General features: G+C 36.4%; 4 protein-coding genes, 1 long non-coding RNA gene and 1 other non-coding gene across 6 annotated transcripts in view; 3 read left to right on the plus strand and 3 right to left on the minus strand.

Moving 5' to 3' along the window:
- The first annotated feature begins 359 nt into the window (after positions 1-359).
- On the plus strand, positions 360-2488 carry LOC113464008 (putative GPI-anchored adhesin-like protein PGA55). The gene has a single exon (XM_026811520.1). The coding sequence runs from the start codon at positions 911-913 to the stop codon at positions 2486-2488; it is 1578 nt and encodes a 525-aa protein (XP_026667321.1). The 5' UTR covers positions 360-910.
- A 22-nt stretch (positions 2489-2510) lies between these two features.
- On the plus strand, positions 2511-5301 carry LOC108622464 (putative GPI-anchored adhesin-like protein PGA55). Its single transcript, XM_026811521.1, has 3 exons — positions 2511-2642; positions 2741-2803; positions 3088-5301. Exons 1-3 carry the CDS (start codon positions 2511-2513, stop codon positions 5299-5301), a joined length of 2409 nt encoding a protein of 802 aa, XP_026667322.1.
- A 2386-nt stretch (positions 5302-7687) lies between these two features.
- Positions 7688-9421, plus strand: LOC113464007 (uncharacterized). Its single transcript, XR_003388840.1, has 4 exons — positions 7688-8026; positions 8597-8735; positions 9022-9097; positions 9254-9421. It is a non-coding gene; the product is annotated as an uncharacterized LOC113464007 (long non-coding RNA).
- Positions 7871-8034, minus strand: LOC113464010 (U1 spliceosomal RNA). The gene has a single exon (XR_003388841.1). It is a non-coding gene; the product is annotated as a U1 spliceosomal RNA (small nuclear RNA).
- A 10874-nt stretch (positions 9422-20295) lies between the features above and the next one.
- Positions 20296-22926, minus strand: LOC108622474 (cytoplasmic dynein 2 light intermediate chain 1). The gene is made up of 7 exons (XM_018020380.2): positions 22726-22926; positions 22456-22573; positions 22275-22376; positions 21804-22130; positions 21558-21715; positions 21237-21480; positions 20296-20903 (listed from the first exon to the last, which is right to left on the minus strand). Exons 1-7 carry the CDS (start codon positions 22740-22742, stop codon positions 20832-20834), a joined length of 1038 nt encoding a protein of 345 aa, XP_017875869.1. The 5' UTR covers positions 22743-22926; the 3' UTR covers positions 20296-20831.
- A 243-nt stretch (positions 22927-23169) lies between these two features.
- scat (VPS54 subunit of GARP complex scat) overlaps positions 23170-27061 on the minus strand; it is a 14402-nt gene continuing 10510 nt past the window's right edge. The window contains exons 10-14 of the mRNA XM_018020379.2: positions 26614-27033; positions 26263-26543; positions 25968-26185; positions 25680-25893; positions 23170-25558 (exon numbers count right to left, since the gene is read on the minus strand). Coding sequence (XP_017875868.1) covers positions 25297-25558; positions 25680-25893; positions 25968-26185; positions 26263-26543; positions 26614-27033 — 1395 coding nt within the window. The 3' untranslated portion in view covers positions 23170-25296. The remainder of the gene's footprint in view (positions 25559-25679; positions 25894-25967; positions 26186-26262; positions 26544-26613; positions 27034-27061) is intronic.

A 27061-nucleotide genomic window follows, 5' to 3' on the forward strand; every position in this document is an offset into this window, starting at 1 on the left:
TTGGAATAAAATATAATTTCCTTTATATTTTAGGCCTTCGTCCCATTCCCACTGTTCAGACCGTTGTTCAACCTGGGTGGATATCAAAGTGAAATTAAGAACAGAATCAAAGATATGAGCAACCCTATCCTTTCCGTTCTGAAACAGAATACAAAGAATGCCTCCAATCACCAGTCTGAATTACAGAAAACATGTAACGAAATAAACGAAAATACACGTCTTCAAATTAACGACATTTTAGAAAGGGTACGTATAATACCAGCGTAAAACGTATTAAATAATACGAAAAAAGACTTTTCTACCCACATTTCCTACTTTATTAATATTTGCTTTTTTGTTTACAGATAGAATTTAACATGTCATTGTTAAATCAGACAACGGATATGAATATAGATGAGTGCACACAAGTAATAGATAATGTGATTCGTGAAGCTGAGCAAATTATGAGCAACGTTGATAACTGTATTTCCGGGATCATGGACCAAGCTACGTACTTTATGAAAGAAATTTTGAAGAAACTTGAATACTTTGAAAAAAATTTTGAGACAGCTCTGAAAATCGCCGCAAGCTGTGGTAGATCCATTTTCATATTTGACGCTAGCGGATGCTTTCATAACGTAAGTATTTTATTAGACAAAGGAGCTGTATATAGGATTTATTTTCTTCTTATGTATGAATATCAATAATATAGGCGATAAAAAGCGTACTACAGGTACCACAAAGCCAATTACAGCAGATAACAGAGGACACAATCGACACGGTCGAGAATATCATAGGTCTCAAATTAGATATTGCAAAGTGTGTACTACCAGAATATTTATCATCGTTACAAAACAATGCCGAACGTGTTATCCAGGAAGTCGAGCAGTGCACCCAGGAGAAACTTAACGAGACGAGGACAGCAACGTCCATGAAAATAACTGAACATACGACACATTCTTCAATAATAACTGAACATTCTGTAGTGCCAACTGAGCAATATGCAGGCAGCACGTCACTTGAAACTCCGATGATTACAGACTACTATGCAACGTCTACTACAGTGGCTACTGATAGACAAATAATAACGACCACTGACGGAATTCTTCAAACAAGCCCCGAACAACCAATCGCCAGTAGCACGGAACAATCTGTCCCCAGTAGAACCGAAGAAGCAAGTCCCAGTAGCACAGATCAATTTATACAAAGTAGTAGTGAGCCAGCAGTCAGTACAATTATACAACAATTTGTACCAAGTAGCTCAGAACAACCGATGAGCAGCAGCACAGAGGGGTCTGTCCCAACTAGCACTGAAGAAGTAATTAGCAGTAGTATAGGGCACTCTGTCACCACTAGTACTGAAGAAGCAACTAGCAGCAGCACGGAGCAATCTGTCGCAACTAGCACTGAAGAAATAAGTTCCAGTAGCACAGAGCAATATAATAGTAGTAGTGAGCCAGTAATCAGCACAACTGCAGAAGAATTTGTGCTAAGTAGCTCAGAACAACCGATGAGCAGCAGCACACAGCGATCTGTCCCAACTAGTACTGAAGATGCAATTAGCAGTAGCATAGAACAATTTGTCACCACTATTACTGAAGAAGCCACTAGGAGTACCACAGAGCGATATGTTCCAACTAGTACTGAAGAAGTAGTTAGCAGTAGTAAAGGACAATCTGTCACCATCAGTCCTGAAGAAGCAACTAGCAGCAGCACAGAACAGTGTGTACCAAGTAGCACTGAGCCAGCACTCAACGCAACTGGAGAAGAACTTGTCCCACGAATCTCAGAACAACCGATCATCATCAGTACAGAACAATTGGATACAACTAGTACTGAATCTGCAAGTAGCAGCAGCACGGAACAATCTGTCCCAATTGGCACGGAAGAAGCAATTAGCAGTAGCTCAGAGAAATCTGTCACAACTAGCATTGACGAACCAACTAGCAGCGGCACATGGCAATTTGTGTCAAGTAGCACAGAGCAATCTGTGCCGAGTAGCACAGAGCAATTTGTACCAGGTAGCACCGAGCCAGCAAGAAGAACATCTACAAAACAAGTTGCGCCAAATAGCTCAGAACAACCGATCAGCAGCAGCACAGACAAATCTTACACAAATAGTACAGAAGTAGCAACTACTAGTAGCACAGAACAATCTGTACCAAGTGTCATTGATCATTCATTGAATAATAAATCGGATGTTGCTACGCCGAAATATGATCAGGCTGTTCCAAGTGTTACTAAATATTTAGGGAATGATAAATTTGATTTCCCGCACTATGCGTACGCTATACCAAGTGCTACTGGTGAGTCATCTGATAATAACTCAGACCTTTCTATTGCTAAGTATGATACAGCTGTACCAAGTGCTACTGATCAGTTATCTGATAATAAATCAGACCTTGCTGTTGCTAAGTATGATCAGGTATATAATTTCCTTTATATTTTAGGCCTTCGTCCCATTCCCACTGTTCAGACCGTTGTTCAACCTGGGTGGATATCAAAGTGAAATTAAGAACAGAATCAAAGATATGAGCAACCCTATCCTTTCCGTTCTGAAACAGAATACAAAGAATGCCTCCAATCACCAGTCTGAATTACAGAAAACATGTAACGAAATAAACGAAAATACACGTCTTCAAATTAACGACATTTTAGAAAGGGTACGTATAATACCAGCGTAAAACGTATTAAATAATACGAAAAAAGACTTTTCTACCCACATTTCCTACTTTATTAATATTTGCTTTTTTGTTTACAGATAGAATTTAACATGTCATTGTTAAATCAGACAACGGATATGAATATAGATGAGTGCACACAAGTAATAGATAATGTGATTCGTGAAGCTGAGCAAATTATGAGCAACGTTGATAACTGTATTTCCGGGATCATGGACCAAGCTACGTACTTTATGAAAGAAATTTTGAAGAAACTTGAATACTTTGAAAAAAATTTTGAGACAGCTCTGAAAATCGCCGCAAGCTGTGGTAGATCCATTTTCATATTTGACGCTAGCGGATGCTTTCATAACGTAAGTATTTTATTAGACAAAGGAGCTGTATATAGGATTTATTTTCTTCTTATGTATGAATATCAATAATATAGGCGATAAAAAGCGTACTACAGGTACCACAAAGCCAATTACAGCAGATAACAGAGGACACAATCGACACGGTCGAGAATATCATAGGTCTCAAATTAGATATTGCAAAGTGTGTACTACCAGAATATTTATCATCGTTACAAAACAATGCCGAACGTGTTATCCAGGAAGTCGAGCAGTGCACCCAGGAGAAACTTAACGAGACGAGGACAGCAACGTCCATGAAAATAACTGAACATACGACACATTCTTCAATAATAACTGAACATTCTGTAGTGCCAACTGAGCAATATGCAGGCAGCACGTCACTTGAAACTCCGATGATTACAGACTACTATGCAACGTCTACTACAGTGGCTACTGATAGACAAATAATAACGACCACTGACGGAATAAGCCCCGAACAACCAATCGCCAGTAGCACGGAACAATCTGTCCCCAGTAGAACCGAAGAAGCAAGTCCCAGTAGCACAGATCAATTTATACAAAGTAGTAGTGAGCCAACACAACAATTTGTACCAAGTAGCTCAGAACAACCGATGAGCAGCAGCACAGAGGGGTCTGTCCCAACTAGCACTGAAGAAGTAATTAGCAGTAGTATAGGGCACTCTGTCACCACTAGTACTGAAGAAGCAACTAGCAGCAGCACGGAGCAATCTGTCGCAACTAGCACTGAAGAAATAAGTTCCAGTAGCACAGAGCAATATAATAGTAGTAGTGAGCCAGTAATCAGCACAACTGCAGAAGAATTTGTGCTAAGTAGCTCAGAACAACCGATGAGCAGCAGCACACAGCGATCTGTCCCAACTAGTACTGAAGATGCAATTAGCAGTAGCATAGAACAATTTGTCACCACTATTACTGAAGAAGCCACTAGGAGTACCACAGAGCGATATGTTCCAACTAGTACTGAAGAAGTAGTTAGCAGTAGTAAAGGACAATCTGTCACCATCAGTCCTGAAGAAGCAACTAGCAGCAGCACAGAACAGTGTGTACCAAGTAGCACTGAGCCAGCACTCAACGCAACTGGAGAAGAACTTGTCCCACGAATCTCAGAACAACCGATCATCATCAGTACAGAACAATTGGATACAACTAGTACTGAATCTGCAAGTAGCAGCAGCACGGAACAATCTGTCCCAATTGGCACGGAAGAAGCAATTAGCAGTAGCTCAGAGAAATCTGTCACAACTAGCATTGACGAACCAACTAGCAGCGGCACATGGCAATTTGTGTCAAGTAGCACAGAGCAATCTGTGCCGAGTAGCACAGAGCAATTTGTACCAGGTAGCACCGAGCCAGCAAGAAGAACATCTACAAAACAAGTTGCGCCAAATAGCTCAGAACAACCGATCAGCAGCAGCACAGACAAATCTTACACAAATAGTACAGAAGTAGCAACTACTAGTAGCACAGAACAATCTGTACCAAGTGTCATTGATCATTCATTGAATAATAAATCGGATGTTGCTACGCCGAAATATGATCAGGCTGTTCCAAGTGTTACTAAATATTTAGGGAATGATAAATTTGATTTCCCGCACTATGCGTACGCTATACCAAGTGCTACTGGTGAGTCATCTGATAATAACTCAGACCTTTCTATTGCTAAGTATGATACAGCTGTACCAAGTGCTACTGATCAGTTATCTGATAATAAATCAGACCTTGCTGTTGCTAAGTATGATCAGGCTAGACCAAGTGCTACTGGTCAGTCATCGGATATTAAGTCAGACCTTCCCATTGCTAAGTATGATCAGTCTGTACCAAGTGCTACTGGTCAGTCATCTGATAATAAATTGGACCTTTCTATTGCTAAGTATGATCAGGCTAGACCAAGTGCTACTGGTCAATCACCTGATAATAAATCAGACCTTGCTGTTGCTAAGTATGATCAGGCTAGACCAAGTGCTACTGGTCAGTCATCTGATAATAAATTGGACCTTTCTATTGCTAAGTATGATCAGGCTAGACCAAGTGCTACTGGTCAATCACCTGATAATAAATCAGACCTTGCTGTTTCTAAGTATGATCAGGCTAGACCAAGTGCTACTGGACAGTCATCTGATAATAAATTAGACCTTCCCATTGCTAAGTATGATCAGTCTGTACCAAGTGCTACTGGTCAGTCATCGGATATTAATTCAGACCTTCCCATTGCTAAGTATGATCAGGCTGCACAAAGGGCTACTGATCATTCATTGAATGGTAGTTAAACAGTAGTAATTATTCGTAATAAATAAATAGTTATAAATAACACCGGTGAACTCAGTGATTATTTTTCGCGAATTCATGAGTCTATCATAAACTTTTTTATAAAAATAGTGTAAAAGGTATTGGTCCACTGTTGAGAAAATAATCACCGTGTGTATTAAATGATTTAGTAATCTACTAATCATCGTGATGATTATCAGTTATATTTTGTGCACAAAAAGTTCGAGAACGTCTGAACTGATGTTATATTAATATTTATTATTCTTTACGTATTATTTAAGTTACAGTTCAATATTTAGGTATAGCAACTTCTTAATATAACTTAACTTAATATGAATAGAGCACTCCTCTTTAATAAATTGATTATCGTCCCAAACTTTCCAAGTATGTATAAAAAATACATAAACAAATAAAAATGTCTACGAATAAAATCTTATTCGATGAATTGGTCCACCTCGTGAAATATATTTGCAACTCAAAACCGAACTGACTGAGAAACATCATTTAGCACTTCATACAATGCTTACATGTCGTCCTAAAAATGTATGTCACCTACTCCTTCGCGACAGAAGGCAAAAAAGTGTCAGTCAACGATAGAAACATCAGAGGAAAGTGATATGTTCTGCACTAAGACTCCTCACGAAGTTTTAGAAATTCATGAAAAAATGGAAAGAAAAGAAATGACTATACAATTTATCTTTGAATAAATTATATGTCTCGTGCTTTCTATCCATCAACTACAAGATCAACGTATCAGCTCCTTGATGATTCCGTCATATCCCGACGCATTCTAATAAGAAATTTTATTACATTTAACTCAGAAACGAGCGGGTAACTTGGTTAACGAAGACTAAGGGGTCAGGAGTTTCGGTTTGTCTGATTACGAGTCTTGTTCGTCGATTGTTGTTGTAGACTCGTTTCCTCGAGTACGACCCGCGATCCTCGAGGGAAAAAGTGCTTCATGCGAAAGAAAAAACAAGAAATAAGTGGCACGCTAGACGCGTCACGTCCTCTAGAGCTCTTCCAGCAACGTTGCTTTTCCTTCAACAAGAAGTGTGAGACAGTCGACATGACATCCCTTTTCCAGTTCGGGAGAGGAAAGAGAGATGTTCATGCGCGAGGGATACTGCGACACGCATATACGACGTACGTGTTTACTTTCCTTCGGATGACACGGTATTCCGTTGCATTAAAGTCTGGTCACGAAGTCCGTGACATACGATTTCTAATAAGATTAAGTGATACTAAATACACTATGAAATAAAAGCAATTGAATAATTACAATGCAAATATCTCTGCAGGGGAATAGATTGAGATAATCTAGGGAAATGCAGTACAATGAGATGCTAATACGATTCGAATTAAAGGATATTAAAAAAATGCAGTAACTAGAGAAATTGACGCAATTCAAATAGGATAATGTCTAGGATAGGATTGAATGTTCAGAACAATCGCAATTATTTTGCAGAACTCCGTATATATTTTATTCTATTTTAAACATGAGTTTAATTCTGGATTTCAATATTGATTAGCAGGATTGTACAGGATCAATAGTTATTTCTAAAAGCATTTCTCTGAGTAGCACGCGTTTCTATCACAACAGTCACGAGGTTTCAATTTTCCAAGATATGCTAAGGAAGATGAATGAAGAGAAATTGAAGAGACATCAGGAATAACTTAACAGCGTCATATCACAATTCACAAAATAAAAGAAAATACTTGTCCGAGGAAAATGTCCTTTCTTAAAGTATGGAATAAGCAAACCACATTTTCTATGAATTCATTTATCCTCTACTTCCTTCTTTACTTCGATATTTGCAAAACTTTCATATATTCGAGACAATTATTCAGTCAGTTAATATTGCTATTAGGGGATTGCAGATACTACTCGTAAATTCAGACGTCCGAGCCTCGGGTCAGTTCGTACGAGACGCTGAAAATTCCATCTGCTCAGTTTGCTTAGGTACCCGTAATTACCGGGGCCTGGATATCAACTCCATACTCAAACTCGACTCGAGACTCGAAACTCAATTTGGGAGTCGAAACATTTTAATATTCATGTACAAGAAGTCCTTAGCAATCATTTTGAAAAATACTGAAAATACTTATTAACACGATACGTACTAAGAACATAAAAAATTATTACAGAGAAGCTAATATAAAATCTACATACAACTACGGTTTGTTCGTTGTTCCTTCAAAATATTCAGCTCGTGTACAATTCTCTGTTCCCAACAATTTTTCAGTAATACCAGGAAATGTCTGGTACACACGCAGCAGGAAAACCGCAAATCCGCGAAACCGCAAGATACGCGAGATGCCTTCTCCATCTGATGCATAAATAGGATGAAAAAAAGGTCGCCGTTTTCTGCGAGGGCAGTACCGTTTCATGTTTCAGTTTCAAGTTAAAAACGGTGAAGAGTAAAATTCAGAGCAAAAACATAGTACGGAAATTCATTTCATGCCGAACTGAAAGTGTAAGCATGCGGATTCGATAAAATAGAATCGAGGAACCATAGGTATATTTTTCCTGTTTTCGAGATGGGAAATGTTATATTTTGATTTCGTGAATCCGGGACAGCGCGAACGCAGGTCCCGACTACCAAAAATTGTGCGCTCGACATACCCACATTAGGAGTATTCGCAAGGTTCAGCTCTACCGCAGTGCAATGGAAGAGCCTTGCCCAGAAGGAACCGCCTTCGTGATCACGGTATCCTCCGCGCCAAGTAAGTTATAATTCTGTACCATTCATGATTAACTTTATGCGTTTCGCTCTCCTTTCATTCTCGCGAGAAATTACGTGAGAAACAGATGTCATCTAGTGGGCAATTACCGATTGCATACAAATCGATTACGCCGGTTATCAAAACGATCGACGCACGCGGATCTCTGTTTGCTGTGCTCATTGATTTTGTTTCTATTTTTGAAAAACAGAGAGGGAAGTGATAACGATACATTACATTTCAAGCTGAAACATTAAACCTTTTAATCAATATTAATTCAGTTTTAATCGATAGAATATGATTTACATTCATTGATCAATTGAATTCTTAATGTTTTATTACCTTTTAATAATGAGATGACTCTGAGATTAAAATAAGAATCTACATGATAATAATCATTTTGTAATATAAATGAACATGAAATTGGTAATAGCTTTTTTGAACTTCTTAAAGAACTCGTTCTACTACAGACGAGAAAGTATGTATGTAATTTCATCTGTTTACACGTTATAAATCTTGCTGATCACGTTGCGTGTAATATAATATTTACAGTAACAGTAACGTTTTTGACAGCCTCACATAAGGATCTGAAAAGATTAAGTGCCGTCAATAAATAAACAGTCGATCCCTAACATCGAGCAGCAAGTGGCCAGTCGCAAGTTGAAACAGTGGCCACGTCCCATCTATCAACGGGATGGAGTAGAAAAATATGGTGCGCAATAAATATTTATGGATTCTTCAGCTCTATATACACGCAGAGTCGAGAAACCGTTTTATTTGTGTGGCTACTGTATATAGTGGCACAAAGAAAGTACTGGTAATGCGCAAGGTTTTGACGCTGTTAAAAAAAGAACCAGAGCGAAGGAGCGATCAATGTGGCTACCTTGATAAGACGCGTTCACGTGTATTTAATTCACGAGAGAGATAATTTTATTAAAAATCGTGTAATAAAGGAATGGATTGGTACTTTTATCTCTTTCTCTTTTGTATTAAAGTAGGGCCGGAATCAATTGGGATACCGGAATACATTGGGTTGAAATCAGAGATGCTGCGAATTCACGTGCATGTGTAAAGGTAAATTTAATCTGAGGTTTGTTAGACAGGAACATTGCTAAATATCAATTTTACGATAATGTATGCAAATCTACAGAATTACCTACTTCTCGACAAGTATTATCGTTTCACGTTTCCCTAAACATCCTATTTATAATGAAATTTCCTATGTTTCAGCTTTCGCATCAATGAACCGAGAATTCTGTTACCAGAAACAGTCTACGTATCTCCTTCCAGTTTTGGATAATCGGAAGTTTTTCATATTTTGCACATTGCAATTTCGGAACATCTACGCAAAATTAAATGTACATATTGTCCATGTTCATATAAATATCAGAATAAAGAAAAATCAGAATTATTGATAATTGATTCCTAATCATCAATTGATAAAATCGAATTAACAAACTAGATTGAATTTCTTCATATCATAGTGATGATAGGTATACAAAAATATGCACTTAAACTGAACACAGTTAATCATTGTAATTGACACGACAAGAATACCAAAAATGTTGAGTATCACCAGGCTCGTTATTCCAGCCACAAATAAGGTATATACATATATCGTTGCGCCTTGAATTTTTGTTCAAGTATCGGGGTTATAGGACCTGTTGAGAGCGATTTTGCGTAATAGCATGTTTGGAGCCAAGGAGGTCACTACTTCACCGAGTATTTTTATGCGATTCACCTACTTCTTTTTTTCTTCAAAGGACACAAAATACGTTATACGACCTCGTTTTCCTCTTCTTTCACAAAATTTACAGCATGTCCACGGATAAATCGAGAATCTACGCACTATGTCTCCATGAAATAAGTGTGAATAACCCCTTCTTTGGGAAGATCAATTTAAGCATTCACGATTGAATCGTTCCTCTAATGTATATATTTTTAACCATGCCTTTTTAATGTGATATTAAAATATTTGAAAATACTGATAATCGAAATGATCGATGAATCGAATTTATAGTACATGTTTAAAATCTGATTATGCAGTATGTAAAAAATATAAAATATCAAAAGCATCAGTTGACAAGACTAAAAATAAAAATGACATTTTAATTAAAAGTAATGTTTACGACGTCCAATGTAAGAGTACTATTTTTAAAAATTATATTGATTCACAAGAAATATAATACAAAATGAATAATATTTTCAAATACGGTAATTACAAATATTGATCGCATCTCCTTGCGCTGTGGTTAAGATACTTAGGTCTAACATTTCTTTTACACTATTAATAAGTGAGGACAGTATTGATCCCGTACGTTTACTATGACAACGACTTAAGATTATTTATCAAGACACTGCAATATTTATAATTTTACATCGCTCTATTTAATATGAATAAATGTCAATGAATAAATTTAAACGAAATCGAAAGAAAAATCATAAGAATAAATTAATTCATTGTAATAATAGCTAAAATAATTTCTTATTTAAAATCAATTTTTATATTAACATGTCTATCTAATATTTCTGAGTAATACGTTTCACTGAATTACTTTCCGTGGAATGAAAACAAAGAATTGTGTTTCAGCTTCGAAAGAGGATTCTATTCTCATAGATTTATACATACATGTACGATCACTTCGCCTTGAACTACTTTACTATTACTTTGTGTAAGCAGTCCGTACAAGACAAAATGAAAAATCTTTCTCCTTATCTCTCCTCTTGCTTGTACACCGGTTTCAAAAGTAATATAATAATATGTATAGTAGCATATATGTATAAGAATACACGTTGCTATTTACTGATAAAATAATTTTTCTTCAGTAACATTACTTAAAGTAGATATACACGATGTCCCATCTGAATTTTCGTATGAGACGTCTTGTGAAACGGAGTGAATTTTCTTTGAAACATTTTTTTAAACGAATTATTTATTTAGGCAATAATTGCATAAAATTTCGGATAAGATGTCCTGTACATTAAACAAGGTAAGATATATAATTGATCAAAATCACGTACAATAAATAAAATAGGACGTGTGCCCAAGAAAAGATACTTGGGAGCAATTGGTTTTAATTTTAGCTGGCGTCTGTTTTTACTCGCAGTGTACTCAGGCTCTAGTTATTTCTAGACAAAAATTTCGTATTTTCAGACATCCGTAATTAACGAGAACTCGTACTTTCGAGAGAAATATAAATTTCTCTTTTTTACACAATCATTTGAACAGTACGATAACTCCATTCCATTATCTTTCCCTTCTGTATTTACGTAAAAACGTAGTGTATTATTTACACAAGCATTCAGCATTAACATAATTTCTGAAGAGTGCGTTCTATTAACATTAACAGATGCTCATGAATATTACAGGAGAATATGAAATTGTAAAGTTGTACTTTTCCGATAAGTAGGACGAGTTTCAACTTTCCGACAGTGGCTTCGTGACCAGTCGGACAGCTGTGTTCGTGAATTGCCGGCTTTCAGGCGTTCTTCAATCAGACACTTATAATTATACTAACTGCTAAAAACTTATATAACCTACTGTACTTTTTTTTTTTCACCAGAAAATTCTGTCTGCGAACAAAGCGGTTACGACTCGTCGACCTTACGTGAAAGGCAGGCTTGCTTAGGAGCGATAGGACGGACGGACAGGCCGTCACCCACGTAGCTCAGTTTTCGTCACGGTCTTACGGTTACGCGGCAATGCGAGAACGCCGTTTCGTAACGTAAACACGTAGCCGACCGAACTATACACCGTATCCGGAACGATGCTCCTTCGAGAAGCCCGTTACTTCATCGAATTTGACCAGTCATCGCTACCCCGACCGACCCGATGGCAAAACGGAAGTGGACGAAGCCGATCAAACCACCGACACGTGGGTCGAGACACGAACTTCCTTACGGGGATTGAAGAGATTCTGAAAATATATTTTGAACTATTCCGATTGAAACAGTTATGGAGAACCGAAGAAGTGTCATAACTGTTATACCGATTCTGATTTAATATGTCAGTTACAGTTTCGGTTTTATAACTTATTTGTGGTCCTGTATTTCTATTTTATTAATTTAATTCTAATTCTGTTCATATGTAAAAAAATATGCATTCTCTTTAAAAAAAAAAAGTACTAAAACCATAGAATTTCTGGTTGAATTGAAAGACAATGTGATTACGTTTTTATATAAGCAAGGCTGCTGAGATTTTTTTATCTGTCAAGAATATAAATATCTGACGTTACACGCATTTATGGTACGTAGGTAGGTTCCAACAATAACCGAAACGTAAAACTGAAATATAGAAGCGAAAAAAAAATAGTAGTAAAACCGATATAGTATCGAAGAACCGAAACTGATATCATAGCTGTTTTCAACCCCTGCTTACAACGTATTACGTTTCAACTCAATCCCCCTGTTTTCTTAGAATCCACACTTCCATTTATGAACTTCAGGATAATTAGTAAAGTGGAATCTCGTAATGAATTTGAACTACTTTGAAAGCCATTTTCAAATGCATATAACTTAGTTTCTTCAAAATGAAATTGTTATATTAGGGTGAATCAAAAGTCCGTGCTTTTTTTTGTTGTTTAAGCTTTTATAATTTTTTGACATCGATAAAGATACTTTATCGAATAACAATAATTCCATTTTCGTGAAGTAATGGAATATCCGCGGTGAAGAGGAGCAGTCTGGAAGAAAATCGTCGTTTTTAGTGTAAGTGAAAAGGAAATATGTAATCTAAATTCAGGAAATTATTATTCCCCAATGTATATTCACGGCGTAATGCAAACAGATACGGTTCTACGGACTTGAAAAGTAAAACGGGCAAACATGAAACTTCTACCACTGTCATGAAACTTTCACCTTGCTGAGAACATATTGTCAAAGCTACTTAGCCAAGAGTAAAGAGACGTTTCCTGATTTATGAGAACGAAGTGTAAGATGTAATCATGGAATAACGGAGAAGTTTGTGTCAAGGAATATGGTAACAAACATTGGATGAAACTCTTCCTTGAATACATTGACATTAATATTCGTCTAACACTTTGACACACATATATTACAAACTTAAATCCAACATTGTTAATGTGTAGTATGTATGAATGTAGATATAAATACATGATTGAATAAGACGTTTTGTGCTGTGTTGTGACTTTTTTTTAGTAATACGGTTACTCCGCAAATATTACGTAATGCATAATTTATTGGCTTTGCCACTTGGAAGAACGATAGAAACTGTCTTTTATGTAATTCTTCATAAAATTGCAAATTTGTTTAAAAACCTTTGCGTACACACATCAGCATACGTCAACCCTGACAGAAATTATTAAATCATGAAATATTTAAATTTCACGAGTGTCACGATGATTAATTATTGTACTGAAAACTGCAATTTATAATGGTCAGACAGTCAGGCATGAGAATCAATACGTGAATAAATATAAAAAGTGAGTTACATTGATTTTTAATTGAGTTCTTAATTACAGGGGGAAATCAATTTTCGATCAAAATCACGGATCACGTGATTCGTTTGAAAGTAAGCTCGGGTTGTTTTATCAGAAAGCGAGAAGCGTTCATGCGAATTGCGAATTCACGTTAATTGGGAGGCCTACGGTAACCGATTCACGAAGTTCTCGCATCGGAGTGTCTGATAGGCGCTGATACTGCAGTCACCTGCATTGCAGCTCGCCGCGAATACCGGCGTCGTTTGACTAACAGAGGAAGCGCGGTGGCATAATAAATGTTACGTGCATGTTAAAGACAGTGTCGGCGGGCGTTGTGCCTGTGAAATTATCGCGCTAACACACTCGAATGCGCCTGCCTATTGCCAGGGTATGGAAACGGGAGCTTGCAATGCGCGTCACCGTCCCGCTTTAATTTGCAAGCGACTGTGGACAAATATGCGAAGCCACGGTCGACGCGGCGCGGTGCTTTGAAAGTGCGACTGGCGAAAAAATTGCTTCGTCAGCAGACGATCTCTTTTAAACGCGTTTAATTGTTAGCAAATCGATCGATTTTTCAAATCGAGTAATTACGAGGAATGATTTTTATTTTGCCATTTTAAAGAATAGTATAAAGTCTTGTGAATTACGTAACATTCGCCGAGATACATATATGTACACTCAGCATATTTACAATTCACGTGGCGTAGAAAAAAGATAGTTCGTAATGAATGGACGCGATAAGTACATGTGCTAAGATAACATTACGTCTTACCGCAAAAAGTGATAAAAACATAAAAAAAGTTAATGATTCAACTCGAATCCAGTTTGGACTTTCTAAAAATGCCATTCGTTTACGAAGGAGAATTCTCTTGTTAGCACGTAGGCTAATTACTCTTCAACGAAATTTGTTCTTAGCGTTTATAATTCATATGAAAAATAAGTAGAAGTTATGTACGTACTGAACTTTCTGATTAATTATAAAACGTATCGAACATCATCAACGAGGAAATGGTAAATAACGTGAAAAGTGAGACAGAACTGGATTATATTTACATACATAAGCAAATTTCATGCATGCACGTTTATGCAGTGGCACAACTCGAGATTCATAGTTTCAATATTAATGACCATCACCATAATGAGATGTAGAGTTAATAAACCACCGGAGAACAATGGAATGACCTACAATCCGATCACTGAAACAAAAATAAGCTTCATAAATTGACTCCAAAAATTCCATTGAACACTTCACTCAATTCTTCGTATATAGATCTACGTGAAGAAGCAGTTTTCAGTAACATCGCTTAGTTGTTTCGAGAGGCATGTGTGCCCGTTGTTATCGCTCAAAGATCATCAATCAAAAAGACAAAGGTAAGAACATGTGTACACATCTACACAATCTTCCAAGTTCATTGAGAAGTTAATATCGTCGATTACATGAAACGCAAGTTTCGTGTAATAATGAATTCAACGATGATTTAAACATTTTGCTGAACCCCAACTAATCCGAAAACTAGCCCCCGAAGTGCTAGACACCCTACGGTTTAAAAGCGTTTTCTAGGACAATACGCGAATTGTTCGAAGGATAACGAGCATTTGCTTCGTTACGAAATAATACAATGCACCTCGTTGCCACGTGGCGCACGTGTGTATACGTGCTCTCCAGCCTATTTCAGGGTACACGCTCGACGCGATTTGTTGAATTTATATTCCAACTTGCCCACCAAGATCGTTATCACGCCGCTTATTGATTTTTCATTGAATCGACTGATGAGTCCACTCGAGTGAGAAATGGGAGAAAATTTCTCTCAGCCAGAAAAACATAGGAGGATTTAAATAGAATTAAGAATTAATTTTGTACATCCTAGGATTATTCCAATATCTTTTAATTTGTAAGTAATCTATTATTTCTGTATCATTATCGAGAAGTCAGATACGTATGTCCGATGGCTCGAATCAATTAAAAGCAATCACAGTTTTTTGCAAGGTATAGAAACGAGATATGAAGTCGATTCGCCTGATACGATTGATTAATATTTATTAACACGCAATGATGACCACAGTTACCGCCCTTCCTCACTACCATCTTCGGTTAGGTTCGGCGAGCCTTTCTTTCGTAACTCCATCGCCAGTTCCTTCCCGTTAGCACGACCACTCGCAAATTAATATGTATACGCCTTTTCTTTCCGCGTAGGAGCAAACTCGCCAGCACGGCAGTTTTTACTATGAATAAAATCTGATACTCAACCTGAGCATATCTTCTAAAATATGTTATACTGTCATCTGGCTTTAATTACAATAAAGAATGATATGAAATTATTGATAAAAAATAGCTGTAGAAAAATAAACTGATAATAATATTCCAAAGGTACTTCATGTTTCTGTTTCAAGTTCCAAGTTAATGCTACAGTGTGGATATGATGAGAATCTCTGAATAAAAACGCATTATCTTTTACCAATGATAAAACTTTATCCAATGGCAGCGATCAGTTTGACAAAAGAAATAAACATTCGCGATATTTCGAACTCCTCGTTTTCGTTCCAATAAATTCTGTATTATTCTTGGCAATTTATGGAGTACGTTTCTACGATTGTAAAAAGTATCGTCATAAATTATTTCAGCAAATAAACGGAAGAGACGTTGGAACAAACGACCGAAGGAAATAAATAAAGTGCACGCGGAGCGGAGATGCTTTTTCTTATTGTTAGGTAAACTGCAGTAGGAAAAATATTCTTTTATCGGGATGCTATTAAACGAGATCTGAACCTTCTTGCAAATAATGAATTGCTTAAGTACAATTTGCTATGATACAATAGTAAGCATGATGATAAAGCCTGTAATCCAACAGTGAATATAAGGAATACTAAAGAAAAATGACAGACATTGATTCTATAGTGTACAGCATTTATAATTAAATAAAGATGTAAGCAGTACTTCTGTCAGACTAACGTACATTTTTATTTCTTGTATGTATTGAACGTGTTTCTAAATTGTTTATAGATATAAATATCAATGTATCAAAAATTAATAAAAAAATAAATAATCTCTTTAGATTTACATTTTTTAATTGTATGCAGCATATATACGTTTCTCAGAGAATATTATTTATATATGTCTAACGATTAATTAGGAGTTATTGTATATTCTTGAAGAAGGGAAGATGTGATACATCGGCTGTCGATTGCTAAGACTGTTTAAGATTTGGAATACAGCATTGGCGCCCCGACGATCTGACTCCACCAGGTACGTACTTAATATGTACATTATTGACGGCTATGGATCTTGCATTCCATGAATTCACATATACAGGTGCAAACCTGTTGGTCGCCAATCTTTACCTGCGCAATCGATATCTCTGAACGAAACTGAAACGACTCCTAGCAATCTGATATTTGCGTAGGTAGCTTGACGTCATAACCAAATAATCCTTTTCACGAGATCAAGGTCGACTCAAGCCTCATCAAAAGAACGTCGACAATCTAGCAGGAAACGAATACGGATTGAGACGAAAAAAGAAATCAGTCGATATCCTGTTATCTGCTCTAGGAGTCTACTTTAATCGTGCTCTAACCAGAAGTACAAAAAGATCAGAACTTTCATATAAAACAATTGATGAATCGTGGTATTATAACATGATTAGATCAAATATGTAATTGGATCGACGATAGAAATACTGATAATTATAATATTTAACACGAGATTGGCAAAAACGAAATAGATAAGTACAAATTTAATATTCAGAAGGAATAAGGAGAACGAGAGATAAGTAAGGTGCTCGACTTTTATAACTACCTATTATTTACAGTAAACAATAAGCTGCTTAAAAGTTGGGATTAAAAAAGAGGCACCGTGTTCTTATAGAAACTAGTTAACTACCTCAAAGAAGTGTAGAATTGGTCTGAGAACGTCGAGTAACATAATCTACCAAACTTTTATAATAAGGATAGAAATGAAAAAGTCAGAAACGTAAGAAGTATATAAGTAATTAGAGTGTAGGATTTTAAAGAGTAGAGGTATCATGAAATATAGCGTGTTAATGAAGAAAAAAATCTCTCAGGATTAAGCAAACCTGACTTCTAAAGAGCAAGGTCAACGAGATCATTTAGCAAAGCACCTAACTGTAAAGTGGAAAACAGATTCACCTTTACCATTGAATCGAAAATGGTGACTGACTTTTGAAGAGCTTTTCGAGAGTTACTTCTTACTTTCAGCAAACATTCCTACTTTTCATCGATCAAGAAATTTTAGTTAAAAATATTAAGACGATTGTTGAACAATAATGATGTACAATAAAATATATAATAAATACAATATGTATTGTAAGTTACATTAGATTTATTATTTAAATGATTATCGTTCAGGAGTGAAAACCAGAACACCTGATGTGTACTCGGTCTTATCGCTGACAGATGAAATTCCACGATAATGATAACTAAATTTAGATTTTTATACCATTTCCCAATGAAAACTGACTGAAGTATATCGACTTCAAGAAGTCATAATAATTAATAATTCGATAATAAAAGTGTAATTAACTCACAATTCTCGTTTTAACATTTATACAAACGTGTTAACACATGACTAATTATGACGAAATTATCATTGTCTTTAATGCAACGAACTATCATCGTGTTAATTTCCACCGCAATGCGTATATTAGATGTTTCGAAACTACATCAGCCTATGAACCTTATCATTCATAACACAAAAGAAGATAGTAATATCAGACACTATAATCTCGATTTTGTCGCTATATCAGTGATCAATGATACAATAACATGATTATTCGTAGTAACACGTATATACATATACAAACGCGACATATCACCTTTTGTATACAATACGCTTCGTATGACACGATTATTAAGAATGATACACGACGATTGATCTAATTTATATCCGGTCGAACTAAAATGAAAAGAATGAACATGTGCAATACCATGGTAGTTCAGATTGTGACATAAATAAAATAAATTACTAATGCAACGTGTACGTAAATTCACTGGATTTAATTCATCTCTACGTACAAACGCGTACGTGCAACACGCTTTCAGTTCGGAAAATTCACGCGCTGTAAGTTGCCGCAGCGCGTGTAATTAATTCACATTATAGTCTTGTTACCTTCAACCCGTGAGTCAAAATCACACCCGAACGCCGAACACGCGAGGAACTGTTCCCAGACGTCGTGCCGAGAGCCGAACACAAGTCTGCACAAGCGATGCACGTTTACCAATATTGATCATTCAAAGAATTAGATCTCGCGAAGGAAAGATGCGCGCAAAAGGACGACCGAACAACCCCGTGTCCAGGGAGGGCGCGTTTACACCGGAATCGATAACTACGAGAAGTAGAGAATCGCAGAGGAGGGGGTGTTCTTCGATCATCCCCCTGCACGTTTCGGGCATCAGATTTTGCATCGATTAAACGTTATCGAACGTGGCTCGAGTCACGCTGTCAAGTCGGGTGCATAATAGTCGCCGATCGACGGCACTGGTCCGTTTCGAACAATCACTGACACATCGTGACACTCTTGTTTTTCGACTCACCTGTTCGAATTGCCGGTGCAGCTAGCGGTGACGGTCACGAAACAACTCGTTGCGGTACTTTCACGAGATGACACAATTTCTCGTTGTTAAAATCCAATCGTTCGCGTCGACCGGAAAGGGTGATCACTGAGGACGGTACAAGGGACAAGGGAAGAAAAAAAAAAGCGCGCGAATAATGTGAACGATTAAGAAATACGGGAGGGAGAGTGCGGAGAACAAATTGGAATAAGATAAACAGAGACGATTCAAAGGGAGGAGGAAAGAGAGGAAGAGAGACGAAGGGAGGTGACAGGAGCGCCGGAACGATAACAGACCGCGAATCGACGGGGTCGAGTTGTATGCAGCGCAGTGGAATATATGCTTAGACAGTCGGCTGTGGTTATTTAACGGAGGCGCGAGAAGCCCGGACAGAGCACACGGGACGCGCACCTCTCTGTCACAGCGACATTTTCACTGATGAAACCGAGGCCAGGAAAGCGAGAGGCCTGCGACCGCAACACAAAACCCCCCAGCCGGATCTCGTTTTCGTAAACGCTCGACTCCGACTATCCGCGTATCGAGACCGAGCCGTGTATCACGCTGCGCATGCGTTCCGCGCGAAGAACGCGCGCGCGCACGCGTCCGTGTGCGCCGTACGTCGCTCTTATCAGCGCGCCGTTCCGCTACCAGCGGGAGAGATCGCCCTCCCCTACCCGTTCACCCTCGTGTGCGCCCACTCTTCCTGGGTTACCCTTCGATTTCACGGTATCCCGATGTTCAGAAAGGGCGAGAGGAAAGACGCGTGCGCGATGACACGATATGTAGTAATTTATAGTGAACATCGTCTCTGCGAAGAATGGAAAAGTATATTTAGGTAAATAAAAATTGTGGGGAACGACATCCGATTAGTTTGAAATTTAGGATGATGCTACTCTCATCACCTGTTCCTGTCGTTCCATGTTATATACGGTAAGAAAGGATTTTAATTTCTAATTAAAATTAAATATGATCCAAGTTTAATTAAAAGCAAAAAAGATTTGAAATATCCAATGTGGAATACATTATTGGTGAAGCATGATCAGGCGTAATCAGGCACATTAAAGCTAAAGATACATTAGTAATCTTAAGTGTGCGCGCCGTAATATTGTTTTACACCGCGTGTATACAATTGGACTTTATGATACTCAGAGCTTCGCGTTACTCCGTTTAGAATTGGCTATGTTACTATGACCGTTAATTGACTGCTCTGATTTAATTAAAAATATTCTTATTAACCGCATATTAATTTTAATGGAAAATGGAAATATTTTAATCGATTATAAAATACTTCACATTTGCTTTAGAAAATATGTACACATACATACATACATTGTTTCGTTTATATCAAAACATATCTTATAACAATTCTTCTTACATGTGATAAGTACACATTATCATATTTTCCTTGTCACTGTTATACCTTTTCTGGACTCGTTTAACGTATGGTATATCGTCAAAAAGAAAGGTAGAGTATCTATAGACGTGAAGTGAGATTAAAAATTTGAAAACAATCTTTATTCACAGCTATTGTTCATTGTACAAATGATACAAGTTAATTTTGATAAGAATATCGTGCGAGATATTCGTACGCTTGATTATTTTTAATAATTTTCATATGTACTCCTAAGAGAAAGTGCACATTCGTCAGAAATCAGATGAAATAGAATTTTCTGCTTGTCAGATGTTTGTTTTTCAACGAGATCAAATACGTGACAAGCATGCATTAACTGGGATTTCTTTCGCTCAGAAAGATTTCTCCTGTCATGCATTCTTGATAAATCTACGTGATGAAGTAATATCTAACCCTACGATGGGTCCGGAATAGGGATTTGTAGTGTTCGACCTTCAAGCATGTCATGAAGAAGAATACCAATTTCCTAAAAGTACATTAGTTCTTTACTCTCTCTAGTTTTCGCTGAGTGAATTATATAAAAATTAACTCGGCTATCCTCCCCAATTTCATAGCTGTCACTACACTCTTGTGTCTGTGTGAGGATAGTGACCAAAAGATAGAGAATAAAACTGACATTTAAATATTGAATTTAACATATCGAAAATGAAGAAAGACTACTTAATGTATTATTTATTTGAACGTATGGATCCGAGGAAAACAGACCATATTAAACATACGAAAGAAAAATTCTACGCTTAAAATAGAAATAATGATTGTAATATAATGATCATAAATGGAAATTTGATAAGTACTATACCTCCTCTCGTTGCGCTCGCAATCTATCGATGATCGGCTCATTAAAATTGGAGTCGTTACTCGGATCCTCTAGTATAATTTCATTGCTCCTTGACTCCTGCGGTATACGAGTAACGTAAATTTGTTTGATGGTATCTAAGATCGCCGAAGGTCTCGTCTGAGGAAATTGCAAATCGATCGACGAGAATGAGTCTGCACCGGCGGGCACCGCTAATGGCTTCTCGAACTCCGTGCACGTGGTATCACTAATGTACATTTTTCCGAATGATAAACAGCATTCTAATATCGAGATATGTTATCATTGTTTCGATGCAACACTTACGAAAGTTGAGTGCCAAACCCGTAGTGAGATAACAAGTCTTTGGTCCTTCGCAATAAAGTCTTATCTTTCGAAGAATGGTAATAAAGCCCAGCTCCTAAAACGTGAGCTATAGCTCTCAACGCTTTCCCGATTAATTCCTTTTTATTGAAATCGACGTCCTATTCCGGAATCGTCACGCAGTTTATCATTATGAAACGATTTTTATTTTATAACAGTTCATAATTATACACCACTTCACGGTGATACCTTAAATAGATCGTACTTTCCGCCTATAATGCAAAGTTTCAACGGAAATGGTTCAACTTCCTTTTCTATCGCCTTTTTCCGCTCCTTTATCCGGCGTCGTTTAAGTTCGAGAATCGTTTTATCGTCGTAACTCATTTTCATCGCGTTACGAACTACCGAGAGAACCTCTTCGAACGTAGACCATAAAATCTCTGGCTGTGATAAATCCAATACAACCAGTACCGTGACGTGATGAGGGGAATGAGTCAAAGATGAGCCTGTCATTGCGGCTGACATTAACGAAGACGTTAAATGTCCTACTTCCCAAACATGCACGATACTTTTTGTCTGTACGAACAGTAAAAATTGAATCATTAACACATGCTTGTACGTATTGTACATACATGTGAAAAATAAATTTTATTTAACACTGTTTTTTAATCATTTCTAGTAAAGAATTTGGCATGTCGTGTCAATAAATCAAGAACTTACTAAGCTTTTACCAGTTTTACGTCCAAAAGAGTAATCCATTGCTATAGTCGGCTTGGGCGGTTCATCTTTTTCAAGAAATCGATGTACAATCGTAGTCTTTCCCTAAAAATTCGTTGTTCTTTTTGATGAGTGTATTAAAATTGTTGACAATGTTAATTAATTGTCATATTATATTACGTACGACGCTTTTACTGCCAACAATGATGATCGAACGTTCACGTGTTTGATTCGGATCGGTTTTACGTCGTTCTTCTTCTTCTAAACAAAGCCGCAACGCAACATCTCTAACATTTTTTTCGCTAAAATATGATTAAATGACGATCTCTGTTCTGAGCTCAAATTATTATAATTATTTAAGAAATGAATAAGAATTCATGTGGGAATAATAGGCTGACGCGATTTTACATATTCAAGTCACTCAGTTGTATAAAAAAAGTTGAAGGATACATACGAATTTTGATCTGACATCTCGATCCACACTTTTTGAACAAGTACGATGGATGGAAAATGTTACAAGTGCTTTATTGTTCGGTTTATCCTCAGGTTATGAGAGTGTTTTGCTCTTCGTTACTATGGTAATTTGAAATTGTTCCTTCACGAAATTCATTTCTGGGTTTACTATTTTTTCATTATTTAACGCGCGAACGACTCGCAAAAAATTGAGACTTTCTTAGAAAATTATTTAATACCCTGTATCTGTTACTCTATCTTCGGGATGTAACAATATTGTGTTAATAAATTATTTACGATTCAAAATACAAACGATTAACATAGTGTCTTTATTTATGTATGTACATGATGGACTAGATGAAGTTAATAAAATGCCTCACATATGTAGTGGTCTATAATGAATTAAAAGTGAATAAATACAATTAGAAGAAATCGTAGAAGCATGCCAAATCGTAATCGCACAATTTATTTGTGGAACGTAATATAAGAGAGTAACAGTCAATAATTTTATCTTTGGTAATAACGATGAAGAAGATGGTTACAATCCTTTACATAAGTCCTACAATACATATCTTTATGTTTCTAACGTTTTATAATTCGAAATAAACGTATGCGATGTCGAATTAATAACTACGGGGAAGTCTGATACAACCACGAATATCTTCGAACTACCAGGAATTAAATATTAGAAAACTGCATTTTGTTTTTTTTTCTTTTTGTAAATGATTATCGAAATTCTTTTGTTGTAATTGGTTTACATTTTTTTACATGTTATGTACTCATTTTATATCTACAAAAGTGTATGATAAACAGGGCACTTTAGAGTTGAATGTCTCTTTAGAGTCTGTGTGAATGGATTCTACTGAACGATGTATCTACGAGAAAGTTATATTTCCTGTTAAAAAATGTAACAATCTGTTAAAAAGAAGACAGATTGAATCAAATGGTACACAAAAATGTTATAATAAATATGGGAAAAGTCAGTTTGACAATATATTCTTCATAGTTAAATCCTTAGAGCATATACAGTGGAGTCCACAATTCAAAACTGAATAACTTTTTAATATTCCACCGAACAACTTAACATTCTTTGGAGTATGAGAAGACTTAGTTTACTATATAATGCATAAAAGAAAGTTGAACAAAATTATAGTGGGATATACAAGAAATACGATTTGTATTCTACTTCTTAATAAAAATTTAAAACATGCTTTATGTAAATCTAAGCACGTTATATGCATGTACAAAGTTTCATTAAAGTCGATTAACGCTGCTGTCATTGAGAATGCTTGCAGAAATTAATACAATCGTAGGTTTTGATAGTTTTCACCTTAAGAGTTTAATAAATTAAGAAAATTCAACAACTTTCGATACGTCTATTTCCTCCGTAAATCCGACCTACAGCAATATAGTAAACTAATATTTCTAACAATTCAAAAAAACTTAATTCATCAAGTTCAGCAAGTAGAAAAGTTATTCAGTTTAGAAATGCGTTCCAATATTTATGATCTTTGTACTACTGAATGCAGCTTCCTTATCTATCGAAAGTGTAGACAAAATCGTAAACAGAGACCTATAGTTTATCTACCTGCTGTCTTTTTCTCTCAGCACGAATCCTTTCCCATTCAAATTGCTCCAAATTTCATATCGCTTACTAATAAGTTGTAGTCAGTGCTATGAGAGAGAGATAGCACGTAACCATTTCTAGCTCCTCTTTAAGAAGCTGCCTCCAGTAAAACATGCTCTGAGATTAAAGGGGGCAATGAACACAACAATGAAAGCAGTCATTGCATGTTTCAAAATTTCATTTCTCAGATCTTTTTTTAATCTATGCTAAACCAGATTTGCGTTATTGAAAGATATACATTATATCACATGTATATCTTCCTAATATATTTTGTTAAATAATTATGAAAAAAATGCTTATTATTTGGTCCTCCTACTGCATACTCATTTGCATCAGACTAAATTCATTTGAATCATATTACAGTTTTCGAATAACTGATATTCCACCTGTATTCTCTTGCAAATAAGCTCCTTCTTACATTTGTTACAGACACGAAAGAAAATAACTTTCTATTATTTGTCTATATTCCTTTACGAAGTTATTCGATAGGTACGAAATTTATACGTATGAACACTATGGCAGATAAGAATGTTTGGGAGACACAAGACGTGTAACCGAATTTAGTAATTAAAGTAATTGATAATTTATATTAAATGTCAACAACCAATACAAGATAATATCATGTTCCTTAAACAAAAATCGCAGGTTATTTACATATATTTTTGGAATATCGAGCCGAGTTCGAGCATTTTATAAAAATGCTACTTGTAAATTCCTTATCGTATTACCAAACAGACTGCATTCGATACAATCTTACAAATAAAGTAATTATAAATATTTATACGAACAATTCCGATACAAGCGACGTCGTTTTAAAAATCCATCAAAACGTTAAATAGTCACCGATGCAACCGTATGTGGAAGGAAGACTGTAATAAAGATTAGTCACCGTTTTCTACAATACTTCATCGCTTCTATTATGCAATAAATCACACGCTCTGCATGTTATCTAGTCCATATGTCACTCATCCAATTATCATCTAACTCATTAATCGGTAACACTTTTAATTTCCGTAATGCCTCAAGGTAAAACGTAAGTTCAGACGTAACTACACCATGTTGTGGGCCACCGTTATTCACTATGTTCATTTTGACTAATTGCTCTCTAAGTTTCTCTTTGAAAGATGCGTTTACCGTACGATACAGGGTTTGTACTTCAACTGCTGGCAGAATTCCAGAAACTGCTTCATATAGTTTCATCAGATAACTAGAAAATGTACAAATCTCCATTAATCTCGATTTGTTAAATAACATGAAAACGAGACACGGTGATTCACGAAATTGTTTGATCAATTTTGTAAGACTGTAGGATAAAATTAGTTGCTTACCTAGAAATGTTTCTAAACGACTTCGATGGTACCGGCGGTCTTGCAGTCCATTTTGATATCTGACCGCCCAAGAGATTGTCGACGATAGTAAGAATTTTGGTTTCAATTTCTTTCACGTGCGCGCGAATATCTCTTTCAACGCTATCTAATAATGCGACGCCGCCACTTATATTTGAGGTACCAAGATTGCGGTTAGGATTCTGCTCCGCAAGCACTGTGTAGTAAATTGTAACGTTATAATTTGTACAATTACATATGGATATATAGATGCTAGATAAGGAAACTTACTTAAAAAATGTGTTTTCACATAAGGCATCAGCCACAAAATTAGTTTCAAACTGCGTGCCGCTAATACAAGTATCGTACTGGTAATAGTTTTCAAACCAGCAACTTGCATGGCTCCCGCCCCGAGGACAAGCTGGCAGCAACGTGAATTGTAATGCCGTAGTAATTCAGCCAAATGCCTTCCAACTGTTCCTGATAGAGCAACTAATTCACTACCAGTCCTGAAAATAAGACTTTATTAACATTTCAGAAACAATTCATCAATTATATAAAAATCCTATACTATGCTACGTATTACCTGCAATATTCGTGAATCATTTGTATAAGCATTACAACTGTACCAACAACGGCATACTTTTCATCTCCTACCACAATAAAATGTTGAATACTATCGTTTTTAACTTTATCATCAGCCTTAAGTAGATTTGGTGGAAAAGTTTTATTTTCATATACGTATGTTATTAGTGACTGAAATTCCGGTGGCACATCGGCTTGTTTCCACTTTTCAGACTCCAATAAAAGAGTGAGCTTCGTTTTTAGTTCCGTGTGAAATCGTTGAATAAATTTACTAGCTTGTGCCTGTAATATTATCAAATGTGTAACGTAGCAATTTATACTATGAACATGCAATTTATGAGAAATTATGTACCTTAAACGCAGATCGCAGGCCTGTGCATTGTTTACCACAGACTTTCTCACATGTCTCTGTAAACTCTTCAACTAAACTAGCCAACTGGCAAACCTGAGCCGACGTGGCTCTTTTACTCAACCAAGACGATTTATCGTTTTTACTGTCCTTGTCTTCTTGCTTATTATTGGAATTTTCATTGTTCCACTTTTCTTTTTCATTCTGCTTATTATCTTTGTCACTTGTACCTGCTGAGAGCAGATTTCCCATTCGTTCATGACAATAATCACAAATTGACGTCATCATATCGTTCAGCTTGGTCATTACTCGCGAATGTTCTGCTCGAGTTAATAAGCGATCAGGTATTGTATCGTCGAATGTACCGTCACACACTCGACCTGCTGCGAGGTCTATTGTATCTCGCATTACGTCGTGTACAGCCTGGAAATGTTTATTATATAATAATTTA

The sequence above is a fragment of the Ceratina calcarata genome, unplaced genomic scaffold (genome assembly GCF_001652005.2).
Source record: "Ceratina calcarata isolate Rehan_Ccalc_2016 unplaced genomic scaffold, ASM165200v1 scaffold223.2, whole genome shotgun sequence".
Lineage (NCBI taxonomy): Eukaryota > Metazoa > Arthropoda > Insecta > Hymenoptera > Apidae > Ceratina > Ceratina calcarata.

Bases quoted from the DNA above. Each gene is read 5' to 3' on its own strand.
- LOC113464008 (XM_026811520.1), top strand. From the start codon at position 911: ATGAAAATAACTGAACATACGACACATTCTTCAATAATAACTGAACAT.
- LOC108622464 (XM_026811521.1), top strand. From the start codon at position 2,511: ATGAGCAACCCTATCCTTTCCGTTCTGAAACAGAATACAAAGAATGCC. The intron at 2,643-2,740 runs GTACGTATAATA...TTTTGTTTACAG, and splicing joins TTAACGACATTTTAGAAAGG to ATAGAATTTAACATGTCATT. The intron at 2,804-3,087 runs GTAATAGATAAT...TCAATAATATAG, and splicing joins ATATAGATGAGTGCACACAA to GCGATAAAAAGCGTACTACA.
- LOC108622474 (XM_018020380.2), bottom strand. The intron at 21,481-21,557 runs GTAAGTGTTGCA...AATGTACATTAG, and splicing joins GGGTTTGGCACTCAACTTTC to TGATACCACGTGCACGGAGT. The intron at 20,904-21,236 runs GTATAGTACTTA...ATGTACTTTTAG, and splicing joins TGCGAGCGCAACGAGAGGAG to GAAATTGGTATTCTTCTTCA.